The 24274-nt window shown below is 40.4% G+C and overlaps 1 protein-coding gene across 1 annotated transcript in view; it reads right to left on the reverse strand.

The window, feature by feature from the left end:
• UST (uronyl 2-sulfotransferase) overlaps positions 1 to 24274 on the reverse strand; it is a 168409-nt gene that overhangs the window by 14267 nt on the left and 129868 nt on the right. The window contains exons 6-7 of the mRNA XM_057406825.1: positions 17874 to 17971; positions 15525 to 15682 (exon numbers count right to left, since the gene is read on the reverse strand). Of these exons, the coding sequence (XP_057262808.1) occupies positions 15525 to 15682; positions 17874 to 17971 (256 nt within the window). The remainder of the gene's footprint in view (positions 1 to 15524; positions 15683 to 17873; positions 17972 to 24274) is intronic.

Consider the following 24274-nt stretch of genomic DNA (forward strand, 5'->3'; position numbering starts at 1 on the left):
ACCCTAAACTGAGCAACACAGAGCCCTCATAAATATAACTGCTTTTCTCTTTTTTTTTTGTCCGAGTAACAGTGGGAAATGAAAAACCACAAGGCTGAAGGAAGTGAAGGGACTATTTATGTAGCATGGGAAAAATTAAACTGAGATTCAATGCTTTAAAGTGGGTGATATCTGTTTATCAAAATACTTTTGTTGTATCTCTTTTGCCTTTGAGTATCCAGTCTGTCTGCTAAGACTTAGAAACAGTGATGTGGTGCTAGATTCAGCCTTTGGATTTAGTGGCAATCTGTGTGAGTTCTGCCACTACTTTGAAACCAAAATGTTGGTCTTGCGTTGCCAGTTGTTAACAAAATATACCAACGTATCGCATGTCATTTTTTGCAAAACTACTCACACATGTATACAATATGGAAAGATGTGTGGGACTTGGATTTTTTCCTTTTCTGCACATGAGATACAAATAGCTATGCATAACTGTTTATTCCTATTAAAACAAAACCTGTTGAACAAGTGGGATGTACACCAAGATGTGGTCTGGAAGGATAACAGAAGCAGCCTGTGAACTGAATAGCTAAATTAAGCAGGAACTCAAACCACTGATTTCTACAAGTAGCTTGAAATAACATGCACCAAGGAAAATAATTTTCATCGATTCAAAGCAGAACTGTTGGCTCAATAGTGAGTCTGCCCTTAAGAGAGGCTAAATAATGTGTTCTGCAGCCACACAAAGTACTGGGGCCTGCCAGGGACCCCATGCCGTATTCCAGCAGCAGCACAAGGCAGTGCCAAGTAAATGCTGAAATTCAATATACAGATAAACATGATTTGCAGTTTCACTGCTCTTCTGTTAGCAGAAGTTCTAGCTGAATTGGGCTGATATTTTTGGTAAGCTGTTGTTAAAGTGTAAGAAGACAGACTGAGGTTTCTTGCTTTAAGCCTCTTGCACTGGCGTAGCTGCACCAAACAGGCAAAGTTATGCAAGCTGGCAATTTGTTCCTGCTATTTTCAGCTAATACGCCAGTTGGTCTTGCCATGCTTCACCCTCTTCAAGGTCCCTTTGTAGTTTCCAGACTCCCCAGGTTTCCTGTCTTCTGCAGTTAATTCACTCTAAGCACTCTTCTAGCAGCTGCCTTGGCCATCATGCACAGTGTTCTCAAGAGTTTACCAGAAAGATCTTCCTCTGCATTAATCTCCTTTGATCTTGGCAAGGAAGTCTTCGGCTTCTGCTGTGTTTCTTTGTCCCACATGGAACTAAGTCATAGACTTTGCTCCTGCAAACACTGCAGGAAAAGATACTACCAAAGGCACTAAAAAAAAAACCCATAAATAAAAGAACCAAAACCCTAAACAATTCTACCAAAAGCTTAGGTCAAATAGCATTCAAAGATGACCTACCCATTGGATACATAAGGAAAGCCCGATAAAGGCATGATATACACTTTGTTTTTATATTCATAATTCGTCCTTGCTTCTACAAACATTATTGTATGCCAACTCCTTGACAACATCCATCTCCATATAGCATGAGTGAGAAATACTCCTGCTGCTGAACTCCAGGCATCAAACAAATCCTCAGACAGAAAGAGACATTTACCTCTCTTCAGTGATTGTGCAGAGTGTTCAGTTTCCCTGGTACATAATTTAAGCACCTGACATTAATAATGCCTATACCCAGTGAAGTAAACCAGGTTTGCCAGCTGCCTGAAGACCCTTCAAAGGTCAGTCACAGCTACTGTAACATTGGCAGAGCATTTGTAGGGACAGTGGAGAGTGGAAAAAACTTGGAAGATAAAAATAAGTCTTCAATGCCCACCAAAATATTTGGTGGTATTTAGGTTAAAACAGAATTTTCTGTGAATATTTTCATTCAACATTTCAAATAAACTTGCTTTGGCTACACGCTCATTCCTGTCATGCCTGATTTCCACTAGCTTTTGGGAGATGTATATTGTGTATCAGCCACACATTAATCCCATGCTCTCATTTTATGTAACAGTTATGTAAAAGTGCATGTTGTTGCATAAGCAGTAAACCTCCAAACTTGTTAACATCCCAAAAGCCCTGAGAGTGCACCTCTGCAAAGCACTGGGGGCTCTGGCCAGAATGCGCACACCCGTGTTCTTTGCACACAGGCATGCACCAAATACTCTGCTGCAGCAATGGCAGCGTGCTTCCCATCTTTCTTCAACACAGGCCCAACACAACCAGCCACTGGGCTCTGCCAGTAATTTGTGTTGCACTTTCTGGCTAGAAACAAGCAAATAACAAAACAACCCACCTCTCGTCTCCTTGTTTTATTCTAGGTCCAACAGTGCTCTTGTCTGTCTCCTTGCCCCCGTTTTACTCCACAAAAAGCAAGAAATCAAATGATGTTGCTGATTGCTTGGAAATGAATCAAAGCAGTCAAGCATCAGGAGGAGCAAAGCCTGAGAGAAGCATACAGATTTTGTTCTAAGCCCTGCATTTGCATGTTCTGTAATACCAAAGCTGTAATACCTGGAATGACTTACAGGTACATGTGTACTCTAAGTACAGCAATACATCACACAGTAACACAACTTCACAGACCCTCTGAACCTCAACTGAAAGAATCACTATGGAAGAAGACAGACCACTGCAATTACCTTGCTTAAAATTTTCACTACCCAGAAAGTACTAGATGGAATCATGCTGCAAAAGGCACAGGAATAGGGTATATCGTTTTATCATTGATCATGGCAGAGCACAAGAAATATGATTTCTTCTTATGGTGAATGCACTGAGCTGATTAATTCCACACTTACAGGGAAGCTAGACCACAGGAGTCGAAGAAAGCCACAGGAAAGCAAATTGATTGTGAAGAGAGTATATTTCAGAGCCTGAGAACAGAGCAGGAGCACTTGTGTGGGCAGACAACAGATGCTGCTCCAGACTTCCAGCAAGCAGCAAAGCAGGGAGGGATGGGTAAATGCTGGGGTTGACTTCTTGTTTTAACTTAAACAACTGGAGGAACATAACAATTTAAGGCACTGCCCCCTGGATGGCTTTTCTGTTCCTCCTGAGTCTCCAATTCTTGTACTTTTCTTTCTCTTCAATACTCTCATTTCCCCTGAGTATGCACTCATCAGCAACTTGCATTCCCCAGAAATCCTCCCACTAGCTATTTGGAGAGACATTCATGCTGAAGGGCATAACGCTCTTCTAATACGTAGATGCCTTTAAAACCACAAGTCATCTTAAGAAACCAAATGGCACAGAGGTGCATGAAGAATTTCTCCAAGGCCTATTTTGAAGGCAAGTGAATTCAGCCATCTCACAAACATCAGCAGTAATTTCAATCCAGTGAGCATGTTTGGCATTCTCAAAACCTTCCCCCAAACCACACACCTCTGCACGTGCACTTCTTCTAAAAATGTTTTTTTCTTGGTCTGTTTTTATGCTTACTTTTTGCCCTCAGCCTGTATGATAAAAATGTTTTCTGGTGAGCCCTGGAGAACCAAGCAGACCAAACACTAATACTCATATGGTATTTATTTAGAGGGGGAGAAAAATCCCTTAAGTTGAGTATTTATGTTATTTTGAGCTGGTTTTATATTTTATGCATACATAGTGGAACTGGAATTTCAGGGCTGGCTTTTGTTTGCATTCATCATGAAACATTTGTTATATGAGCTGCTGCTACTGCTACCAAAACAGCTGCTGCTCACCGCCAGAAAACTAGAGACCAACTCAACAGTTTCTTTCTTCCTCTGCTAAGTGTAGCTGGCAAAGGAGGCCTAGTATTTCTACATAAAATGACCTTTTTTAGCTTCACTGTCATCCTTGACACCTTTTGCCTATCCAGAACACGGACTTGAAAAAGAACAGCTAAATCAGAGCAAAAGCAGGTATGTACTGATGCTCCTGAATCACCTACAATTAAACGCAGATCAGAAATACAGCTGTATGAACTCCCTGCTTTGCAGCTAGGGCAGCACCTCAAGTATGAACATCTTTTCTTCAGCTGCTCTTGAGACTTAGCCAGGATTTAGCCTTTCTGTCCTGCGTCATCATTTTCTGCCATCTGGAAAACTGAGCCATGGCTTGATCTAGCTTCACAAAAAAATTTCTTCTGCTTCCCTGTGCAGAACATTATACCCACCCATATGACAATCTGTGTACTTTCCTACCCACCTGGGCACACACCAGGACCCAGAGCATCAGCAGACTGCAGTCCTGAGTGCCTAGGACAGACCTTTTTCAACTGCACTTAAGCTGAATTTTAATGCATTGTTTTGTTACAACTACTAAAACACTTCAGTGTTGTTCTTGTTGCTTCCTGGTAATTTCATATTGGCAGTAACATCTCTCACCTCAGCCTCATCTTTTTAAGAGAACATTTATCCCAAGCTGGAGCACAGTCCCTGCAGGACTCCTCTGCTTGTTTAAAGTAAGGGGAGTCTATCAATCAAGTAATGCCTATCTCTTTAACCAATTTTATCCTGCAGGAAAACATTCTCTCTTGTATCCTAACAACTTATTTTCTTTAAGAGCTTTTGGACAGAGATCCTGCTGAAAATCACACCTCTACCATCTCATATCCCTGTGCTTGCTGACTCCTTTAAGGAACTAGTTGATATTTAAGGGTCTACAAATGCCATACAGACTTTTTCCAACTATCTATTAATCCATCTTTATTATAGTTTCTACCAGTACATAAATTGGGTTCTTTCATCTGTTTCTATCCAGGCAACCACTGCAGCCCTTTAAAAGCCTGGAGTCACATTAACTACCTTTCACTTCTCCAAAGTAGCTGCTGATTGAATGACAGGACACACCACAGCACTGGCAATCTCAGTTTCAAATTGATCCTTGGTGAATACTAGCTCTGACAGCAGCACTCCTGACACTGCCAATGAGTAAAGATAGCTGAGGAGAAAAAATAAATGCAACATGCTAACACCAAATCTGTTACCTGTATTATAGATGGCACCTGCAAGTAACTGAAATGTTGAGTCCAAACAGTACAACTCAACAGATGAAATTTATAAAGTGCAGTAATAGTTGTGCAAATGTTGCAGATAGAAAAAGCAGCCCAACTGGAAAGAAGACACTAATTAAAGAACACAACGGGAATGCAATTTGGAAGAAGGGGAGCAGACAGGGAAGATGAGCACAGAGAGCAGTGGAGGGGAGGAAACTCTTTTTTACGACATATGTGAATTTGTGATTCCACCCCAATTACAGAAAAAAAAAGAAGAGAAAAGAAATCTTTCTACCCATATACAGCAAAACCTTCTTCCCTTGCTATAGCTTCTTGGAGAGCAAATTTTCAAGAGGGACAGATCAAAAAGCCAGGGAAATTCCAACTGGGAGAGCAAATAGGGAAGCATAAAATCCAAGAAAAGACTCACACTTAGAAGAGCAAGAATCCAGCACCACAAACTGCCTGCAGGGCAGGTAAAGCAAAGGGGCTTGGAGGAAGGAACATAGGCATGGTGTGAAGCTGTGTGCAAGGGAGCAGATTATCCCCTCAGGAGCACTGGCTGGGAGACATACCAGAAAGACTCCTGTAGTAGCTGAGAGTTACACTGCTAATCTATCTCCTTCATTTTAATTCTTACCACTTTGTAATCAAGGGCCAGCACTGCACTTTGCTGGAATTTATTCTACTAATTCTTTCCCTTTTCTAACAGCGGTAACAGTGGTCTTAAAATGACTTAGAGCTCAATACACTGTGTCCTCTGGGAGTAACTGCTCTATTTGCAGATGCTCTCTGGGTATGTCTCTTCCCTGTGAGTGCCCCCCTCCATTTCTCCCAGCTATTTTCTGTCTTCCTCTTCCCAGCCAGTTCTAGTTCTAGAACCTAGTCCTGATGTAGTTGAAATAAACCTTTTAGCTTTAATGCTTTTAGCTAGCTGCATGCCAGAAAATGCCTTGCTATAATTTCACACCTAACTTGTCAGAATTTATACTCTTTGATGTTTTCCTCATTTTAATTATTACAGCATTTTAATTATTACAGCAGCTCATTTGTATCACTGTAAAAACTAGATTATAAGTCACAGTGTTTATGTGAAACCCCAATTAATTCCTTAGGAATGGCTGCTTGTCTCTACTGTCCAAAAAATATAGGTAAAAGCATTTTTATAGTTAAATTTCTTTTTTTGTAATTACTTTAATATTTTCCAAAGCATTTCTGAGCCATCCAAGCTATTGGCTCATGGTACTGCCATTGTTCTTGCAAGATGCCTCACAGATATGCATAATCAGCTTAACCTGAGGCCTATTCCATCACTGATAACAATAGGCAGGATTTACAATTAGTGTGACGGAAAAATACAACAGACTTTTTTTGAAAACTGAAAATATTATGTTCCTAAAAAGCAATGTGAACAGTGAGCTCTGTGATCTTCTCCATACTGCTCTTGTGTCTTCCATGCCAAAAATGCCCAGTTTTCAGTTAAAAGATGTTTCTCCCTGAACACTGACCCTGAAAACATACTGTGGGACACAATGATAATTGACCTAAATTCTCAGTTGTTTTTGTATTATGATTAACAAAAGTTTTCCAGATTCCAGCCTCAGTCACCTTGTGCAACTTGCTTGATTCCGTGTAGGTGAAATGAAGACCCATGCAAATATGCTGTAGCTGCAGCTGGGAACAGAAGCAGGCCTATTAACTGGGATTTACGGCTCTGCCTTGTCCTCTATGCCTTCTGTTGCCTGAATAGAGGTCAAAGTTGTCAAAGAAGCAATTTGCATAATCTGTTACTGCCATAATTTTCATTCAAATGCTATTTTTAAAGCAGAAGCCGCAACAGAGGTTTAGCTGGAATGTTACTGATTAAAAAAGCATTATGATGTTATTTAGTAAGTTAGTCAAGAAGGAATGAACTGTCATTGCAAGCTTTAATTGTCTGTCATTAAAATGTTTGTGGTGTTTTGCCTTCAGTGACCCGGGATTATTTATGAGATATAGCTAACACTGAATCTGAATGCAGCTTTCCCTCTGTGCCAGAGCTTTAACAAAGCTTCTTGTCCATAGGTTTTTCATTTTGTTATATTAGGAACAGGAAACATCCAAAAGATGCATCAGGGAATCAACCTCAGATGAATAGCAGGAGCACTCTTACAAAACACATCTTTAGTGACTGATATGCTTATTAGATAAACCTGACAGTTGCTTGAAAGATACCAGCATGAACCCTTCAAAATGATCTCCTGACACAAAAAAATTCACATGAATTCTTGATACGTGGGATACAAGGGTTTGGCTGGCTGCCCCCTGCGATTTAGACCACAAATAAGTTTTTTTTTTTAACTGCACAAAGTATGAAATTACACCAGTGTGGTTTTAGTCCAAAACCTGACAGGCCATCAACAGGTCTGATGAAAGGAAATTGAAACAATGCAAGCATCATGAAGACGTGGGATGAAATGAAAAATATGGAGGCTGAAGTCTTTTGGAATTGCACTAAATGATGAAGACAATGCCAGAGGTGGTCTCAGCCTCCATAATCCTGCAGGTATAAATGCATTATACAGCAAGTTTAGAGAAGGGAAACTGCTCATGATGGAAAGGCTCAGACAAGACCATGCAAAAAAGTAATGCGTGTTTGGCTTCAAGTAAAGACCTTGCCAGTCAACGGGAAATAGCAATATGAAAAAGGTAGTGGAGATGTGTAGGAAAAGGTAGCAGACTGCAGAGCACAAGCACCGTATATACAACATGTATTATAGCACAAAGAAAGGAAAGATTCTGTAATTCTATGAAAAAATACTTAGCCTATCTCTACAATACATTGTTGGTGGTGGTGACAATACATTGTCAGAGCCAGTCTCTGAGCTCAATTGACCAGAAACTTTTGAAGAGAAACATCTGATCTAGGTTTTTCAAAGGATGACTTTAAGGGAACATGGGCTTCACCTGGCACTACAACTCACTTCCAAGAAGAGCCTTTATAAACTCAACTCACGTGAAAATCCAAGCCTAAAATAAGGTTTTAAAAATCTGCATTGTAACTGGCAAGCAGATAAACCATATCCTTCTCTTCCATATTCAGTGGTGAGATCTGGAAGGTGGCCAGCCCCCTCAAATGCCAGAAGGGCTGGGCAGAGGCACTGTCGATCAACATTGCTCTCTTCATTCTTTCAGTTCACAAACCATGCTCTATGCCCTCTATCCCCTGGCAACATAAAATATGTCAATTTCTCACCTGATCTAAGTGTTTATTGCTGCTGCTGCTGCACTTATAAAGTCAACCACCCATCTTGACTCTAGAAGAAAGCAGAACCATAGTAATATGTCTGGCAGATAGACCTGCAAATCACACTTCACTGCACCATGAGCTCAGGGAGCAGATCTACCCAAAGTGTCAATGTCACAGCAGACTGTCAGCTACATCACTTATCTCAAAATGTGCATTCATTTTGGACCACAAGATGTATTTTTATGTAAAAACTCTGCTGCATGACCATGCACATATGGGCTAACTCCAACCAGTAGGGAATCGTAACTACAGAAAACTTGAGCCTGGGTGTGTACAAGCTCCACGTGGGCTTGGAAAGCCATGCCTAACTCTCTTGCCACACCTTTACTGTTGCTCATATTTCAGCATTGAGACTGATGCTATCTTAGATAAATCTTTTGGTGCCATAATTCTGTCTCTCATGCAACCCACAGTCTGGAGTGGCTTCACCTTCCTCAGCAGAACAAGAACCACAGCTGTTATGAGCTGCCAATCTTTGCTGCAGGACTTGCAACAGAGAAGCTTGTGCTTCTGAGGCAAATCTCCCAAAGACCTAATGGATCTTTTGAAAAACATGAGCCCAAAAGTGCTCAAATCCTTCCAAGAGCTCCTATTCTTAAAACTGCTTAATTCATTCAAAATGGAATTTGAAAGCTCTGAAAGACAGAAAACAACATCTTTTCCTTTTATGGCACTGGAGAAGGAAAGAAGATTTCCACTGACTGTGCTTATCACTGATTGGTGCATCCAGTAACTTCAAGGCATCCCAGAGCAGGCAGTCTGGTTTTGTCCCTGCTCTCCAAACATTGTATTTTCATGTGTGAAGAGCTAAATGAGGTATCTGCAGCTTTTGATAATACCTTCAGCTTTATAAAACAAAACAGAGAGCTGAATAAATGCACAGAATGTCCTAGATGCTATCGACCTAACTGGGAACAAACACCCTTGGGGATATGCACGGGGACTATTCCTCTTTCCCTGCCTTTTTTGCACACAGAGAAGTGGGAATTTGTTTTACAAGAAACAAAACGTGTAATTAAAACTTTTCCTGGAGCTTAAACTGCCCATTTTACCATACACATTGTTTTAGAGTGTTCTTCTATGTAATTTTGACAGTTCAGACTTCAGAGGGAGAAGAACGGTTTGTTCACATTTCCTATTTTTATTTTCTATTTTCAGAACAGGATGTTGGGTGATAAAGAAGAAACCGCCACCCAGGCAGAATGTAAATTCACATGTGCTGTTACCACTAGCACTATGCTCAAGTCCCTGAAAGTCCTGAACAAGCAGGGAGATTACACCACCTTCTGGACAAAACTTTCTAAGTCACGCACACAGTTTGCTCCATATAATGGATGGGAACATGCCGCGGAAGCATTGTACAGTTAACTACTCCCCAGGTCCAACCTCATGTTTTACCTCTATGTGAAATCTAGAATTTTCCTCTTCTGCAGAAAACTTTCATAGACAGAAATTCCTCCTGAGAATATTATTTAGGGAAAGCGCCAAGCTGCTTTGGAGTGTGAGGTGAAAAATCAGCATGTTTGGAGTCTCCAAAGGTTTTGAACATTTGAATGTATTTGAAGTTTTCCCAGATTCTGTTTTAAGAAAGTAGCAGATGCAAGGAAGTGATACAAAAAAATCTTATATAAATTTAATCCAAGCTGCTTTTATTCTCACATCAAGAGTGCAGATGCTTGTGGGAGAGAGAAGGGTTGTGTATTTGCGCATCAGAGATGAGCAAATATATTCTCTTTCTACATATCAGTCACAACCTTGTCCAGGAAATACAGGGCATGAGAAACAGCAGACTATTAGAAGCTGCACATCACATGACCTAATTTTTCCTTTCCTTTCATTTTGTGCTGAACAAAGACACAATATAAGATGATCACTATTTAAGACACTGCACAAAAACCACTGCCTCTCCTCCATCAGACTTCTTTCAACATTTCTTACCCAGAATTTTTGCTCTTGGAGGTTTTGCTGGCAAACACTAGAAATTACAGTTTCTCAGAGGGAAAAAAGAGCAGTGGGATCTTCCAGCCCTCCTTTTGCTTTCTTTCTATCACATCAACTTTTCCAGCAATAACTTTCAGTTCCAGAGCATTTCCAAATGCACAGCATCCACATCTTGCCAGAGCAGCCCAAGAAAACGGTGGGAGAAAAGCTGCCACAAGAATTTAGTACTAAAGATATCTACCTACCTAAGACAACAGGGAGCACTACTAACAAAGTGATGGCCTGGAAGGGGGGATAAGGAAAGAAAGAAAAGCCTTTCTCACCCTTCTCCACTTGCAAAGAGTTTTGTTTTGACAAGGAGTGGGAACATGTTCTTTTCCACTTCCAGCACAGGAACCATGGGAAGGCATGCCCCATCTTCAGTGCTGCCCTGGCACAGCAGCAACCTTCGGCACTATGCAAGACTTCCACCCTTTTCCTAACTCCTTCGAATAAGGCTTCATCATCTACCTCATGGGACTTCAGCCTTGCAAAAAAGACAAATGTCAGCATCTCTCTCCTTACTAAGGTTAAAGAGAAGGGGAAGCTTATAAACAGAAAATGTCAAGACTCACTAGCATTCATGAACAGAATGGATTTAAAAAATCAGCAGGATTGTACTACCCAGGATATTACTACTACAGCTTAAAATGTTCCCTGTAAATGTGATTCTTCTGCAGAATAACATTTTCACAAAAAAGCACATTTTACGGTTTACCTGTACAATATATTTTCTTCCAGCTGACAGTGTGAGGAATTTCACTCAATAAAATTCACTGTTTGAAAAGCTTAAACCAATCTTCTTGCTTTAGACTAAGATGTCCACATTCTCCATGCAAAACACAACTTTCAGGAAACATTTTTTTTTTCTTTCCCTGGTATTGGGAAGGGTTTTTTTTGTAGGGCTCCAGGTGCCAAAGAAAATTTATGAACTCCTGCAGAAAGGTGAGAGGATATGGGTAATAGAAGATCATTTTATAGCCTATTCTTTGACATCCTGTAAACTTTTACCCCATACTGCAGAATTTGACAAGGCAGAAAAAAAAAAAATCCATGTTTTGCTGTCTATAGATAAGGTGTACTTTTCTACCACTTAAACCCACCAGGATACAAAACCAACACTCACCCATTTCAAAAGAAACTGTGTAAGTATTCTGGTCACCAGCCAGGCTACCAAAGTGAGCTATAGCCAGCAAAAATGCACAGGACTAGCAAAAATGAACAGGACTGACCAATTATTTTTCCATCAGTTGTGCTCCTGAAAGTGAGGGGAGATGTAAAGTTATGCTATAGCTATTTCAGGCCTTTCAAAGAGTTAAGGAAAAATTCCAGATTTTAAGTAAATATAATCCAAGGCTCTCCAACTGGTCCTTATCTGCTCCAATGCTAGGCAAAAAAGAAAGAAAAAAATTGGAGCAAATTTTATTGTATTAGCAAAGAAATCTACTAAACACAGCAAGATCTTTTATCATTACCATTATTATTATTATTATTACTTATTCTACCCATCTATCGATCCATTTATCTATCCCCTAATAATCTGTCTGCCACCCCTGACCCCCACTCTTCCCTTTTGATCTCATGTCAGGGGTAGTTCTAGCTGTCAAGGCAGGAAGAGTTTGTCACTTTAGACAAGACAGACATCAAAAAGAGAGCCAACATTAAGAAAATACTTAATTTCAAAGAGAGAGAGGAAAAGGAGAAAAACAGGAAGCCTGTAGCTCTAAAATATTCTGCACGATAAAACCAGATTGGTTCCAATGGAAGCTTTAGCACCACAAAGAACTTTCACATTGTTTTGCACATTGATATAAACCACAGAAGTCAAAATATTTGACATAGGGATTAGCGAAACACAACGTTTTTATTAATGCAATGAATAAAATTATCTTCCTGGTGTCCTCTGACACTAAAATTTCCTGTCATGAAGAACTGCCAACTTTTTAAAACTCACAACTTTTGAGAAAAATTGGTGTGTGTTTCAGATGTGACACCATTGAAAAGAAATAGCCATCAGGGAACAAATACACAGCAGCTGGCAAGCAAAACATATTAAATATCTCAATAACCACTGTTAGTGATAATGTCCAAACAAGGCAACTCTTTTTATTTCAGTTTTTATTTTTTTATTTTTATATTTTACCTTTCTTCAGTTTCTTTCTGCCATCTTATGTATAATAAATGATTAGCATCACCAGCAATAGCACTCACGTCTGGATTAAGCAGTTACCTTTGTCATTACATATACAGACACACACACACTCTGTGCTCTCTCATGTAAATGTTCCATTATCTATCTGATCAGTAGAGTCACTGTTATACTGACCTTGTGCTTCAGAACAATAGCTGCAAAATGTTCTTGAAGGTAAAAAGGCTACTGATTTTGTTTTCCAGCTAGGAGGACTCTGAGCAAGAGTTCCTTAATAAATGTTGTTACATGCTGTCTCGGATGAGAAATTTTACTAGGCACAGAAGAAATAAAAAGGCTTGAATATGGCTTGCATAGTTAAAAGAAAGACAGGAAAAGTTTCCAGATCTCCTTATTTCTATTAGCAGCAACCTACAGTGAAGGCTCCCAATATTAAGAGCTGCTCTTGGATGGGAGCTGTAGTGATCTGGTGACCACCCAAAGCACCTGTAACAAAGGAGGTGAGTCCCAGGTTTGGGAAGAAGAAAGGGTTTAACCCAGAACTCCTGTAGATATATCTTCAATGCACACATGATTTCGTGGGTTTCATAACATTCAGCAGTTTGCTTCCTAAAATGATAGGTAGCTGTTTTTCATTTTGTTTATATTATGATGATGGTGGGACAGCAATCACCAATGCTCTACTCTGGTTTCTAATCTATATAATCTACTAAGGCAACACTGGATGGAAATTGCCTTCCTTCAGTTACTTTCTGCTTCAAAGCAGCTCTACAAATCCAGTTTTTGAACTGTGTCTAATCCAGAAACTCTTACTGCAGTGGACTTCAGTGCAGAGATTCACTGACCTGGAAATGAAATCACCTTTCACTGTCCTTTTCTCATGTCAATGTATTCAACTGATAAAAGATAAGTTCTGGAAAACCTTTATTTTCTTTATGTGAAAAAAGGAGAGACTGCTGTAAGAGTATCTTGGGTGGAACAGCAGGTCAGAAGGCAAACCTTGTCAATTGTATAGATTTAATCTGCAAGTATTAGTTACAACAAAAGGTCGCCGCACAGCTGGGCAGAGTAACATCTCTTCTTCCCAGCACTTTATGATGCAACAGCAGAGGGTGTTGCAGATCAGGTCTATGGTGTTCTTAGGAGAATGATGCAGGATTTGTTGCACAGCACTTGGAATTTTTTTTTTCCCTGGCTGATTCTGTTAAGTTTTTCCTAAGCATTAGCACCAACTCAGAAATAACCTGAAAATAATTGACTGAAAAAGACCTCCAAACATAGGCATGTATGAAAAAAGGAGGGAGTCAACACAAGGAGACCATTTCCTTTCTATTTTTTCTTTGTCAATAAGTGAATGGGAAAAGTAAACCAGAAGTTTAATCCGCATGGGGAATACTGAAGAGGTTAATCTTCAGACATGACACAACACCAGCCTTACATGTGCACTCCCAAAGGAAATCACTGTCCTGAAATAAGGTGTTAAATCTACCCTGGACACTGGAATAACCACAGAGAAGAGAAAGATCATCAAGCACTTCATGATTCCAGGAGACTGCTTATTTCACACCTGATGAAAATCAAGACCCTGTGTGCTGTTAACTTCCCCCATTGTACAAGAAGTGAAAATCTACAGTGAACAGGACAACTGAGGAAGTCCTACAGAGTCCCAAAGAAAAGTCTGCTCATTGCAAAAAGAGCATCCTTCTATTGATCCCCTGCTACTCTCTTGTTTAACATTCCCATGGGAAAACCTTGGAGACTAAATCTTTAGGAAAACTTCCACATGCTACAAACATAGGCCTTTTTTGTTTTTAATTTACAAAGAAAAGAGAAATAACTCTTTTCCAAACCTGGGCACTGTTCTAATGTCAATACCACACCATGCTCTTCTTATGTCTGTTACTGAACAAAACAGGTTTATGGCTGGATACAGCACCAGAACAAAGTAACACACACCCCCCTTCTAAATAGCTGCCTTAACTGTTTTATTGAAAGCAGATAATGACTCAGTGAAATCATGTTCAGGGGAGGAATGCCATGCTTTCCCTGTAATATCTGTATCATTGTTAAAAACAAAATCTTCAAAGATGCATCCTGGGGGCAGGGATTGGTGGACAGTCACCCAAAATTCCTCGTTACAGGCAGAAACCCATGATTTCTGCCAAGTGACATTTTACTGTGATAGCTGTTCACAGTCAAAAGCCAACCATCATCTGCACGCATCACAAACAAAATTAAATGTTAGATCCATGTGTTTTTAATACACAACTTGGTACAAAACACACATTTCAGTGGCTGTAGGCATTTCACACTGACATGAATGCAACCTTCTTGCACCAAGCAAGAAGGGAATTTTTACCCCACCCTGGTTCATATGATGTTGATAGCCCAACCAAATGTAAGCAGGAAATCAGTTCTGCTGGAATGACATGGACAGCCCCACAGAAGCATAATGTTTCCTGGTTTAGGTATAGGACACAAGACTGCCTTCTAACAAAGCCAGCAATGAATAAGCATTGGGAGGAATGGACTGATGCAGGGAAGACGGAACCCTTTCAGATTGACTGCAGAATGCAAATTAAGGGGTAGATTAGGTGCTCTCTGTTTTCATTTCTCTACTCAAGTATCCCAAGTCTTTTCCTCAGCATGCCATAAATACACATTCTTCTTTGTACTTTACCTAAACTCAGTTCCTGAACTCAGAACCTTATCTGAAGGTTCATTTCGTTTCAACTCTTAGTCAAGGTTGAGGGAAAATAAATATCCTGGTGCTAGAGAATCTCCAAAGTGCCCAGCTCCCCAAACCACTTCTTGCAGGTTTACTTATGTAGATATTGCTGACACCATTTTGAGAATATTTTGACGGTATTATTTGACAGCTGAGTATGACAGAATTAAAATACAAGAAAGCCACTCCAGTGGTAAATGGGAAGCTTTCTGGCATATGACAAGGTCCCTGGAGCACTAAGTGCTTGCCTGGGAATGAAAACTACACAGCGACATTGAGAAAAAAAGAGAATATGTATACCCCATCAATCATATCTGCTCCCTGAAAGGGAGATAAATCTCTTCACTGACTAAACAAGACAAACACGGACCTTTCAGCAGCCTTGCAGATTTTGCCAAAGTTTCTGTAAAAATAGCTTTTTAATGGAAAAAGTTACCTGGGTTTTTGTAGATGCTAAGCACATCCTTGAAATAATGAGGTAAGAATCTTTCTAATAAAAGCAGCACATCCTCCAACTCCTCCAGAATGCCCACAAGCAGGAAATTCTCATTAACATTCAGCTTTGCTCTTTCAAGGGCCCATTCACCAGGCTCCCTGTATGAAATTAATGGAAGGAGAGAAAGGGAAAAGAGGAGGGGGAAAGAAAAGTTTAAATATGCATTCATTTCAGAAATTCAAGCCAAGGACACAACTGAATAAAAAAATATTTCGTGCTGCACTTCCAACAGAGCATAAAAAGCCCCCACCAAACCCGAGTGGCTTACTGAGCTTTCCTGTACATCTAGAATTGGTTTGGCATGTGAAAACATGATCACATTAGAAGGACATTAATCAATGTGTGGAAATACTCCATTCTGAAGACATCCCTCACCAAGTTGTCCGTACACTCAGACTTGTGAACTCCTGTATTTCAACTCAGAAGCATGACCCGTCTCACAGGAGGATGACTGCCCTAGGTGATGAAGGGTGCTAAAGTGTGGCAGTGTCCCTGAACCACATCAGGAGAACTGTTGCAAGCAACCACTGCCTGCTGTTACTCAGTGAGTACTACACAGGAGGCTACTGGCCTGTTTCCCACCTTGTCCTTCCTTTTAACTTCTGCCAAAGTCTCCATGAGCTTCCCTTTCCCTTCCATTACCCCTGACAGCCCTGTTGGCTCAGCTACAGATTTCACATTTGTTTGCTCTGAAGATCACCTTAGGGTTATTCTATCTTTTCCCCCAGTAGGAGAAGTGGCAGAACACCAGTAAAACTTTATGCTTCCTTCTTAGTTTCCTGGAAGCAGAATTTGGTTATACAAGCATAAGAATCCTAAATCCCTTAGGCTAACTTATCTTAATTATGTCCTGAGAGCAGCAGTCAGCATTCATTTTGATAGGGGATATAATGCCAGTGTCCCAAATTAAAGGAAATCAGCTTTTTCACAGGTTCCACCTGGTATGATGAACACCTGAGTCACATATGCTATCGGAGAGTGGCTGGAGATTGCACCTCTTCTCTGGCTCCATTAGGCTATTATAAATTCTATGCAATAGTCAAACATTTGTCAGAATGTCTTTTGATAACATTTATAAAAGCATATCGCTTCGTACTCCTGCTAGAACAGACCTGGAGAAGGTTTTTCATTTCCTATCACTTTCTGTGCACCGATTTGTTTTCTGGAAGGCCAGAGAATCCTAACAAATCTTTTAAAATTCCTTCTTGCAGCTCCTTGTGAGACTACACAGTACCTGAAGGAAGGGCATGATCGGAAACCCATCTATATCAAGCTACAAAATGGTACTTCAGTATAGTGCTTAGGAACCTCATAGAGCTATGTGGTGAAAGTACTCAGGTATGTGATTGTTGTTAATGGGATTACTCATGCACACAAGTTAAATATGCAACCATAAGCATTTGCAAGTGAGGCCAAAATACATTGAGAAAAAATGTGTAATGAAAATGAAATCATGCATCTGTTTTGCTTCTTAATCATAACTTCACTTATGCCAAAAAACTAAAGCAGGATTTTACAACGACGATACTTAGAAACTGAGACATAAGAAGGAAAGCATTTTCATGTGTTATTACTGCTCCAAAGAAGTATGCCTTTTTAAAGAAATTTTTTAAAACATCTGCAGTTGTCCCACTCTGGATAAACAGTGACAATAAATAAATAGAATACCTCAAAGTTGAACAAACCTAATAAAGAACATGCTTTGACTGACAATATGAAAGTACTTGAAAACAGGAAGATATCTAAAATTATTTACATATTGTTACATTAAAGTTTACTATGTAGAATCAATAATACAGCAATATGAGAACAGACACATTAAGAATGAGCTAGGTCAATTACAGCAGTATAAGGCTGCACTTTACAAGTTTTAAATATGATTACTATTTCTTACACGGACATAGAAACCTGGAATTACTCATATACAGACCTCATACAAGTATCTAAGCACAGCTAAAACAGGTATTACAGAACTGCAGTGCACTAAAATGAGTAATTAGCACAAACGGCTATTGCCATTCTCACCTTGCCAACCCAGAAAAAAAATTTCCACATAAATATGTCCAGATTCAATGAATTATTCAAATATTACAACAAGAAAAAGGAACAGAAGTACATTTGCATTCTCCTCCTTATGCCAACATATGTGCATGCAGTTGCCACATTCAGTGCTACATTGCACTTACACTTTTCTCTTCAAGTAACCATTGGGCTCTTTATTACCAATGGCTGACAAATTGCTGGCAGTAGCTATTGCTGAACAAATTGAGATACCTTGTATATATTTACCTGCATCTTGGATGCTGTCCGCAGAAATACGGTATGATGTAAAATAGCCTAGGATTGGAACATTCAGGGTAGTTTTCAAGGATACATACATTAATGTCCTGTGGGGGAGGAAAGGAAAAAATAATTAAAGAAAGAGAGGTTGAACACTGCATTTTCCTCTCTCTATCAACCAGAGTTTTATCTCATATTTTTTAAAGTCATACCAGAGTCAAATAATTGTGCTGAGGTTATCCCAAATACCTTAAAAGTCATTCACTGATCAAAGTATCTACTTCTAAATATCATTAGAAATATTCAGGAGGGGAAAAAAAAAAAAAAAGGCAAAACCCACATACTTTTTTATTTCTGCAAATAACACAATTATTATATTGAGGTTTCCATGTGATTCAAAGCCAGGCACCTGGATAAACTTTCATACTGAGTTATATTTAAATATTCAGATTATTTTCAGACACTTCTAAATACACCTGGGAGAAAATCTGAAGTAGCCAGAATAAATCAAATTGAGACAACAGTTATTTAATTTTTCTTTTCCCATTCTCTTTCATTCAGTGATGAGAATGATCAAACATAAGCTGTAATTTCCACAGCTCACTCTTGATTGAAAAACATACATCATTTTTGATTACAATTGTGTTCATTCATCAGATGTTCAGAATTGAGCCTATTGTGTAAACTCCTGCTGAGAAAAGAATTTATTAGAAATTATTTATCATTTGCCTGATTTATTGTTCATCTAATTAGGAGCTATTTATCATTTTTCAAAGACTAGGCATAGTTACTGAACCCTGAGAAACTGTACTCCATTTCTACCTTTACTGTAGCGCAATAATAAAAGTACCTGCAAGCCGATGGAATTGCACTATCCTTGCCTAGTCTAATCAACCCTTACTCTGCAGGCAGACCCACTGATTCCAAAGAGATGTACAGAACAAGAAAAAAAGTGGCAGACAAAATAAGCAAAAATGAAAGGATATAATCTTTGCAAAACCTTCTTTCTTATTTCAAGATGTGTGCTTTTATAATGCAATAAGCTTGATGCACATCAGTATAAAAACAATGACTAATCAAATCCATACTTCATCAAGTAAATAAAATGCAACAGAGAACACTTCAGTGGGCAACAGGCCCTCTGGAAGACAGCAGTGCTCAGCAGCATGGGAGACATGGGAGAGCATCCACTGCTCTCCCAGGGCAGCATGGGGTACAGGCCTCCAGCCGCATCATCTGCTTCTGAGACCTCAATGCAAAAAAGCTCTTCCCAGAACTTCAGCCCTCATGCCTAACTTCAGTAGTGTCACATTTGGGTCTGTAAGCTTTTTAAAGCACATTCCTGTTTCTTCCTCTGTTTTACATGCATGCATATCATATTTTATAAGAACATCAGAAAATCCTGGGCTGGGAAGTAAATCTCATGGTGAGGAATCATCAAAGAAAAAATAAAAGTTGCCATGTGGAATATGAGCAACCTGATTTCCCTTCTACCCCCAGTGTATTCATACATACTGATAAGGGCTTGCCTTAAATACATATGAGAAAATTTATGGTCAAGGCCTGAATTTTGACATTCAAGCCTCTGAGATGACACTAACCAGCCCCCCGTTCTCAATCCTATATTACTGAGAAACATACTGGTGGCACAGTAAGGTAGCACAGGGAATGTGTCCCTCCTATCATATAAAAAAAAAATCTAAAAATAGCAGTTCTTTAAGTTTTATTGTGCTCTTACTATAGATGCCATCAGATATGTTTTTCAGGGATGTTTTCAGCTCTTACTGATACGGTTTAGTAGTGGACTTGACAGTCCTGGTGTAAAGGTTGGACTTGATGATCTTGAAGGCCTTTTTACCACCTAGTCGATTCTATGATTCTATATTTTCAGTTTCCACAAGAACCTGCAGAGACCTGCAATGAATTCATAAACTGGTTGAATTTTAAAAAATCTAAAATACTGTCCTAAGAGTACCTAAAATAATGTTCAAGCCAGCTCGCCCTCAATTGATGGATTAACTGAAAGGCAGAAACACCTACATAAGACTTAAAATTCATTAGTAACACCCAGCCAAGAAACATTCATCTTTTCTCTGAAGAGAGCAAACTTTGAAGTACTTTTTTGTAGAACAATAAACAATTTCCTTCAGTTAATCTCTTTAACTCACAGCAAATACTGTACCACTTGCAAAAAAAGGTGACCTTAGCTTTGAGAGCTTTCTTTCATTCCTCTATAAAATCCTAGGTGTACTGGAGGAAATAATAAGTTTTCGTTGCCCACTAGAATTAACACCTAAGTTTTTTAAAATAATAAATAATTATTTGGCTTCAGAGAACTCCCTTTTCTTGATCCTTAGGATCACAACCATGAATTACAAAACCTCCAGATTCTACTATGGATGTACGGCAATTATAAGTACACCTGAAAATTTAACATGAGGAATCCTAATTCAAATAAAGGCATCCCTTGTAGATATATTTCCATGAATCATCCATTATCTATGGGAAGCCATAAAAACAGCCTTCCTCTCACAACCAAAATGAAAAATACAACATGTTGTTTTTCCATGCCCTGCCCTTGTGGGATATTGCAGCTTCTGTGAAGCCAGGAGACCGTGCTTACAGCCCAGCCACACTGAACGCTCCTTACTTCAGTCTGAAGGTTGCAGATGTGAAGCTGAGGTGTGTCATGAAGGCTACAGAGGAAGCAGCGACCTAAATACCTAAATAAATACCTTTCAAGTTTCCATAAAGGGAAAAAAAAATGAAACAACATGGAAAACCAGTGAGTGAGCCCAGTCTAGGGTGACCGCTCCTGCTCACAAGGCTATTCTTCATGCATTGCTAGTCAGCGGCACAGTCTAGTCCTCACCATTGCCAGCCAAAGAAAATTTTTTATGGAAACTAAACTGTAACACAACAGATTTTTGACCCCAATTAGAGGTGGTTTTACTTCACTAGGTGATACTTAATGTTTCAATTCAATTTCAATTGAGTATTCAAGTAACACACAACAGCAAGACAACCTTATTTCTTTCACATTCTGGAGGGATTTGGTATTTGTGCATCTATGCTAATGGCACTGGCAGCAGATGGCTGTGACATGGGCATCACCTCCCAAACCAGCACTGCTAACTCACACGAAGCAAAGTGGTTCCCAGCCCATGTTATTGTGCTACTGAGCCCCTCCAAGGAGGGCTGCCAGGTGGAGTGATTTGTGCCAGACGGGGTGGGATGGTGGTCCTCTAGAAATGACAACCTGAACAAGTCTATTGGACACCAGTGGAACGCTGCAGAGCAAGCAGCTGGCACTTTGGGGAGAGGCTTCATGAGATGGTGAGACAAAAGGGGGGCACAAAATCACAAATGGAATATAGAAATCTTTAGAATTAGTTTTGAGTAATGTTAAGTTTGAAGGCTTTGTAACAGTAGCAATGGAAAATTACTGAGGTGCATGATACATAGAAAAAAAATAGAGCGCAGCTAGAGAACATAATGAGAATTCTCACAAGATAAATCGTTGTAATTGACATACTTTTAAGAAAAAAAAAACAGTCTAAAAGAACAGGACACAGGATAAGGAGTATCTGGGAACTGCAGGTGTCCGGGATGGGCTACAGTTAAACTAACTGATAAGTAGGAGGACAGGAGGATTATTATGTCTCTGGTGCTAACGAACCAATTAAACTGGTATGAACATCTACTGTGCGTGCTTCAAAGGCTGCCAGAAGTGATGAAGATTGTTGGAGGAAGTAAACGACCCTCAGAGACCACCACCACAATTCTGTACGTATGCGAGGAACTCTCTGGAAAACGATGTAATCCATACGTAGCCTCATGAATACGTATGTATGCCCAGTGGCTATAAAAGGATGGCTTGTGTGGCAATTGGGGTGACACGTTAGGAGGAGCTGTCCCCCGTGTCTCCCGGTGCTGCAATAAAGAATACCTGCTTGTCAGCTTGAGAACTTTGTTGGCAAGTCTGTTTCTGGAGTTTTCTCTGAATCAATGGCAGAGCTGATTTGGCTAACCAGAACATGGGTTTCTGTCCCCAAACAACCCCCTGCACCAGTGGTGATTGTCCCTTCACTCTTGTACAGGCTCCATCAGCTCAGAAAATAACAGAAATCCTTTGCTTTCCCTCTGATGCCTTCTGCTCTTCTACCAGAGGTGTGAATAAAGCAGAGGATTGTCATGGAAATGCCATGATGCCACCCCAGCACTCCAGCTGCACAGAGCATGTCCCCCTCCAAGCGATGCAGGTCATATTTAATGCCATTGCACCGAGAAACAGTCAGAGCATGTGGCCATTTCACCCCAGCACTGCTTGTCCCCCTATGACCAAATTCTGACACCTTTGCAAGAGCCACCCATGGTTCCAGCATCTTTGTGGCACCATAAAATCCACAGATGCCAGGGACTTCTCTTCTTAGCTACCTGGCAGATCTCATGTAGTTACTGACAAGAAAGCAGAGGTGAGCCTTGTGTTTCACTCTGAAGAGGATCAAAACTGCTGCAAAAGAGGACTATAGATGTAAGAGATATCCAGGCTAATCCTTTGGTGGGTCCATGCAACAGATCAAGGACTGCCCTGTGAAGACAGATGTTACAGCAGGTGGAGGCCAGTGACAGGATTTTGGGAACTAGAGCATGGAACAGAGAAGAGCCTGGAGCACCAAGCAGGTAGAACTGTGCTCCCCAAAGACAACCTCTTGTAGCTGGCTTTAACCACTGCTTTCCTGCTTAATAGTCAAGAGGTATGTTATTTTAACTTCAACACCTACCTATTTGAAAGCTGAGTTAAGATTTGCATTTTAAAATTAGTTTTCAGTCACAGATAATACTCCTTTCAACTCTTTCTCGCTTGGTGCATCTGCTTTTGAAGAGACACTTCTGAATGCTTTTGTACAGCTCCTGAAAGGCTGCACAGGCATTTCACACCTTTGCAGGCATTCAAATTCCTTTCCTCCACATATTTTTCAGGAGTCGAAATGCACTTAAAAAAAACCCCAAACAACAAACAAATCCTTGATCTCTTTAACTCCTAGAAAACCCTCGTGATCATTTCTTCAACTTCTCTTTGCCTTCAGCTAAATCATGTATTTGACAAAAAGCAGAAGCAAAAGCAACTGGAAGACGAAGAGACAAGCACTCTCATCACCTGTTCTTCCGTAAGGCCCAGTGCACTGCTAGAGAAGAAGACACTGCAACAGCCTGCAGAAGAGATCAAAATAATATCCTGCAGGAAGTTTCCGGGATTCCTAGCACACTGGATGAGCAAAAGCACCCCACTGAGCCAGCTCATTTGATTCAGGCTGCTGTTCTCCAGCCATTTTATTTAAAGCTTAGCTCAAAACAGAAGCTGTCATGTAAAACAAAGTGCTCTTATAAGTATGTTGGGTTTTCTCCCTCCAAAATAATTTTTCACACTTACTATTATCCTGGAAACAGATTCTCTTCCCTTCTCCTCTTTTCCAATATTTCAGATGCTTCCTACAACGATCACTTCTGTAAGTGAATCATTAGTTAACCACGTGCTTTGACACATTGGGGTGCCTACCTACAAGCTACAATAAAGTCAACTACTTGCTGATGACTGGCATTCCTAGCAAGTGAACCGAAGTCCCGAGGCCTGAGGGACAGTAACAGCATGCTGTCAGGTGCCAGGGGCTATAAAAGCCAACCTGGCATCTTGCAGAAAGCCCCTGGGAGTCCCTGGAAACAACGATCGGACCCTACTATGTTTTCCTCATTATTCACTGGCCCACTTTTGGAAGGACTCTTATGAAATGTTACCACATACACAATTGTTTTGGGGAAACAGCTGACAGCTGCAGATGGTGGCAACATTCAAGTGCCCATACTTCAGGCTCTGTGACTGGTGGAGTCCCTCAGGGGTCGGTGCTGGGACCAGTGCTGTTTAATATTTTCATCAACGACCTGGATGAGGGAACTGAATGTACCCTCAGCAAGTTTGCTGATGATACTAAACTGGGAGGAGTGGCTGACACACCAGAGGGCTGTGTTGCCATTCAGCGAGACCTGGACAGGCTGGAGAGTTGGGCGGAGAGGAACTTGATGAAATTCAACAAGGGCAAGTGTAGAGTCTTGCATCTGGGGCAGAACAACCCCATGTACCAGTACAGGTTGGGGGCTGACCTGCTGGGCAGTAGTGAAGGGGAAAGGGACCTGGCGGTCCTGGTGGATAGGAGGATGACCATGAACCAGCAATGTGCCCTTGTGGCCAAGAAGGCCAATGGCATCCTAGGGTGCATTAGAAAGGGTGTGGGTAGTAGGTCAAGAGGGGTTCTCCTCCCCCTCTACTCTGCCTTGGTGAGGCCGCATCTGGAATACTGTGTCCAGTTCTGGGCCCCACAGGTCAAGAAGGACAGGGAATTGCTTGAAAGAGT

Source organism: Pezoporus wallicus, unplaced genomic scaffold (assembly GCF_028554395.1).
Source record: "Pezoporus wallicus isolate ANWC-B61680 ecotype Strahan unplaced genomic scaffold, APGP_CSIRO_Pwel_v1 scaffold_6362, whole genome shotgun sequence".
NCBI lineage: Eukaryota > Metazoa > Chordata > Aves > Psittaciformes > Psittacidae > Pezoporus > Pezoporus wallicus.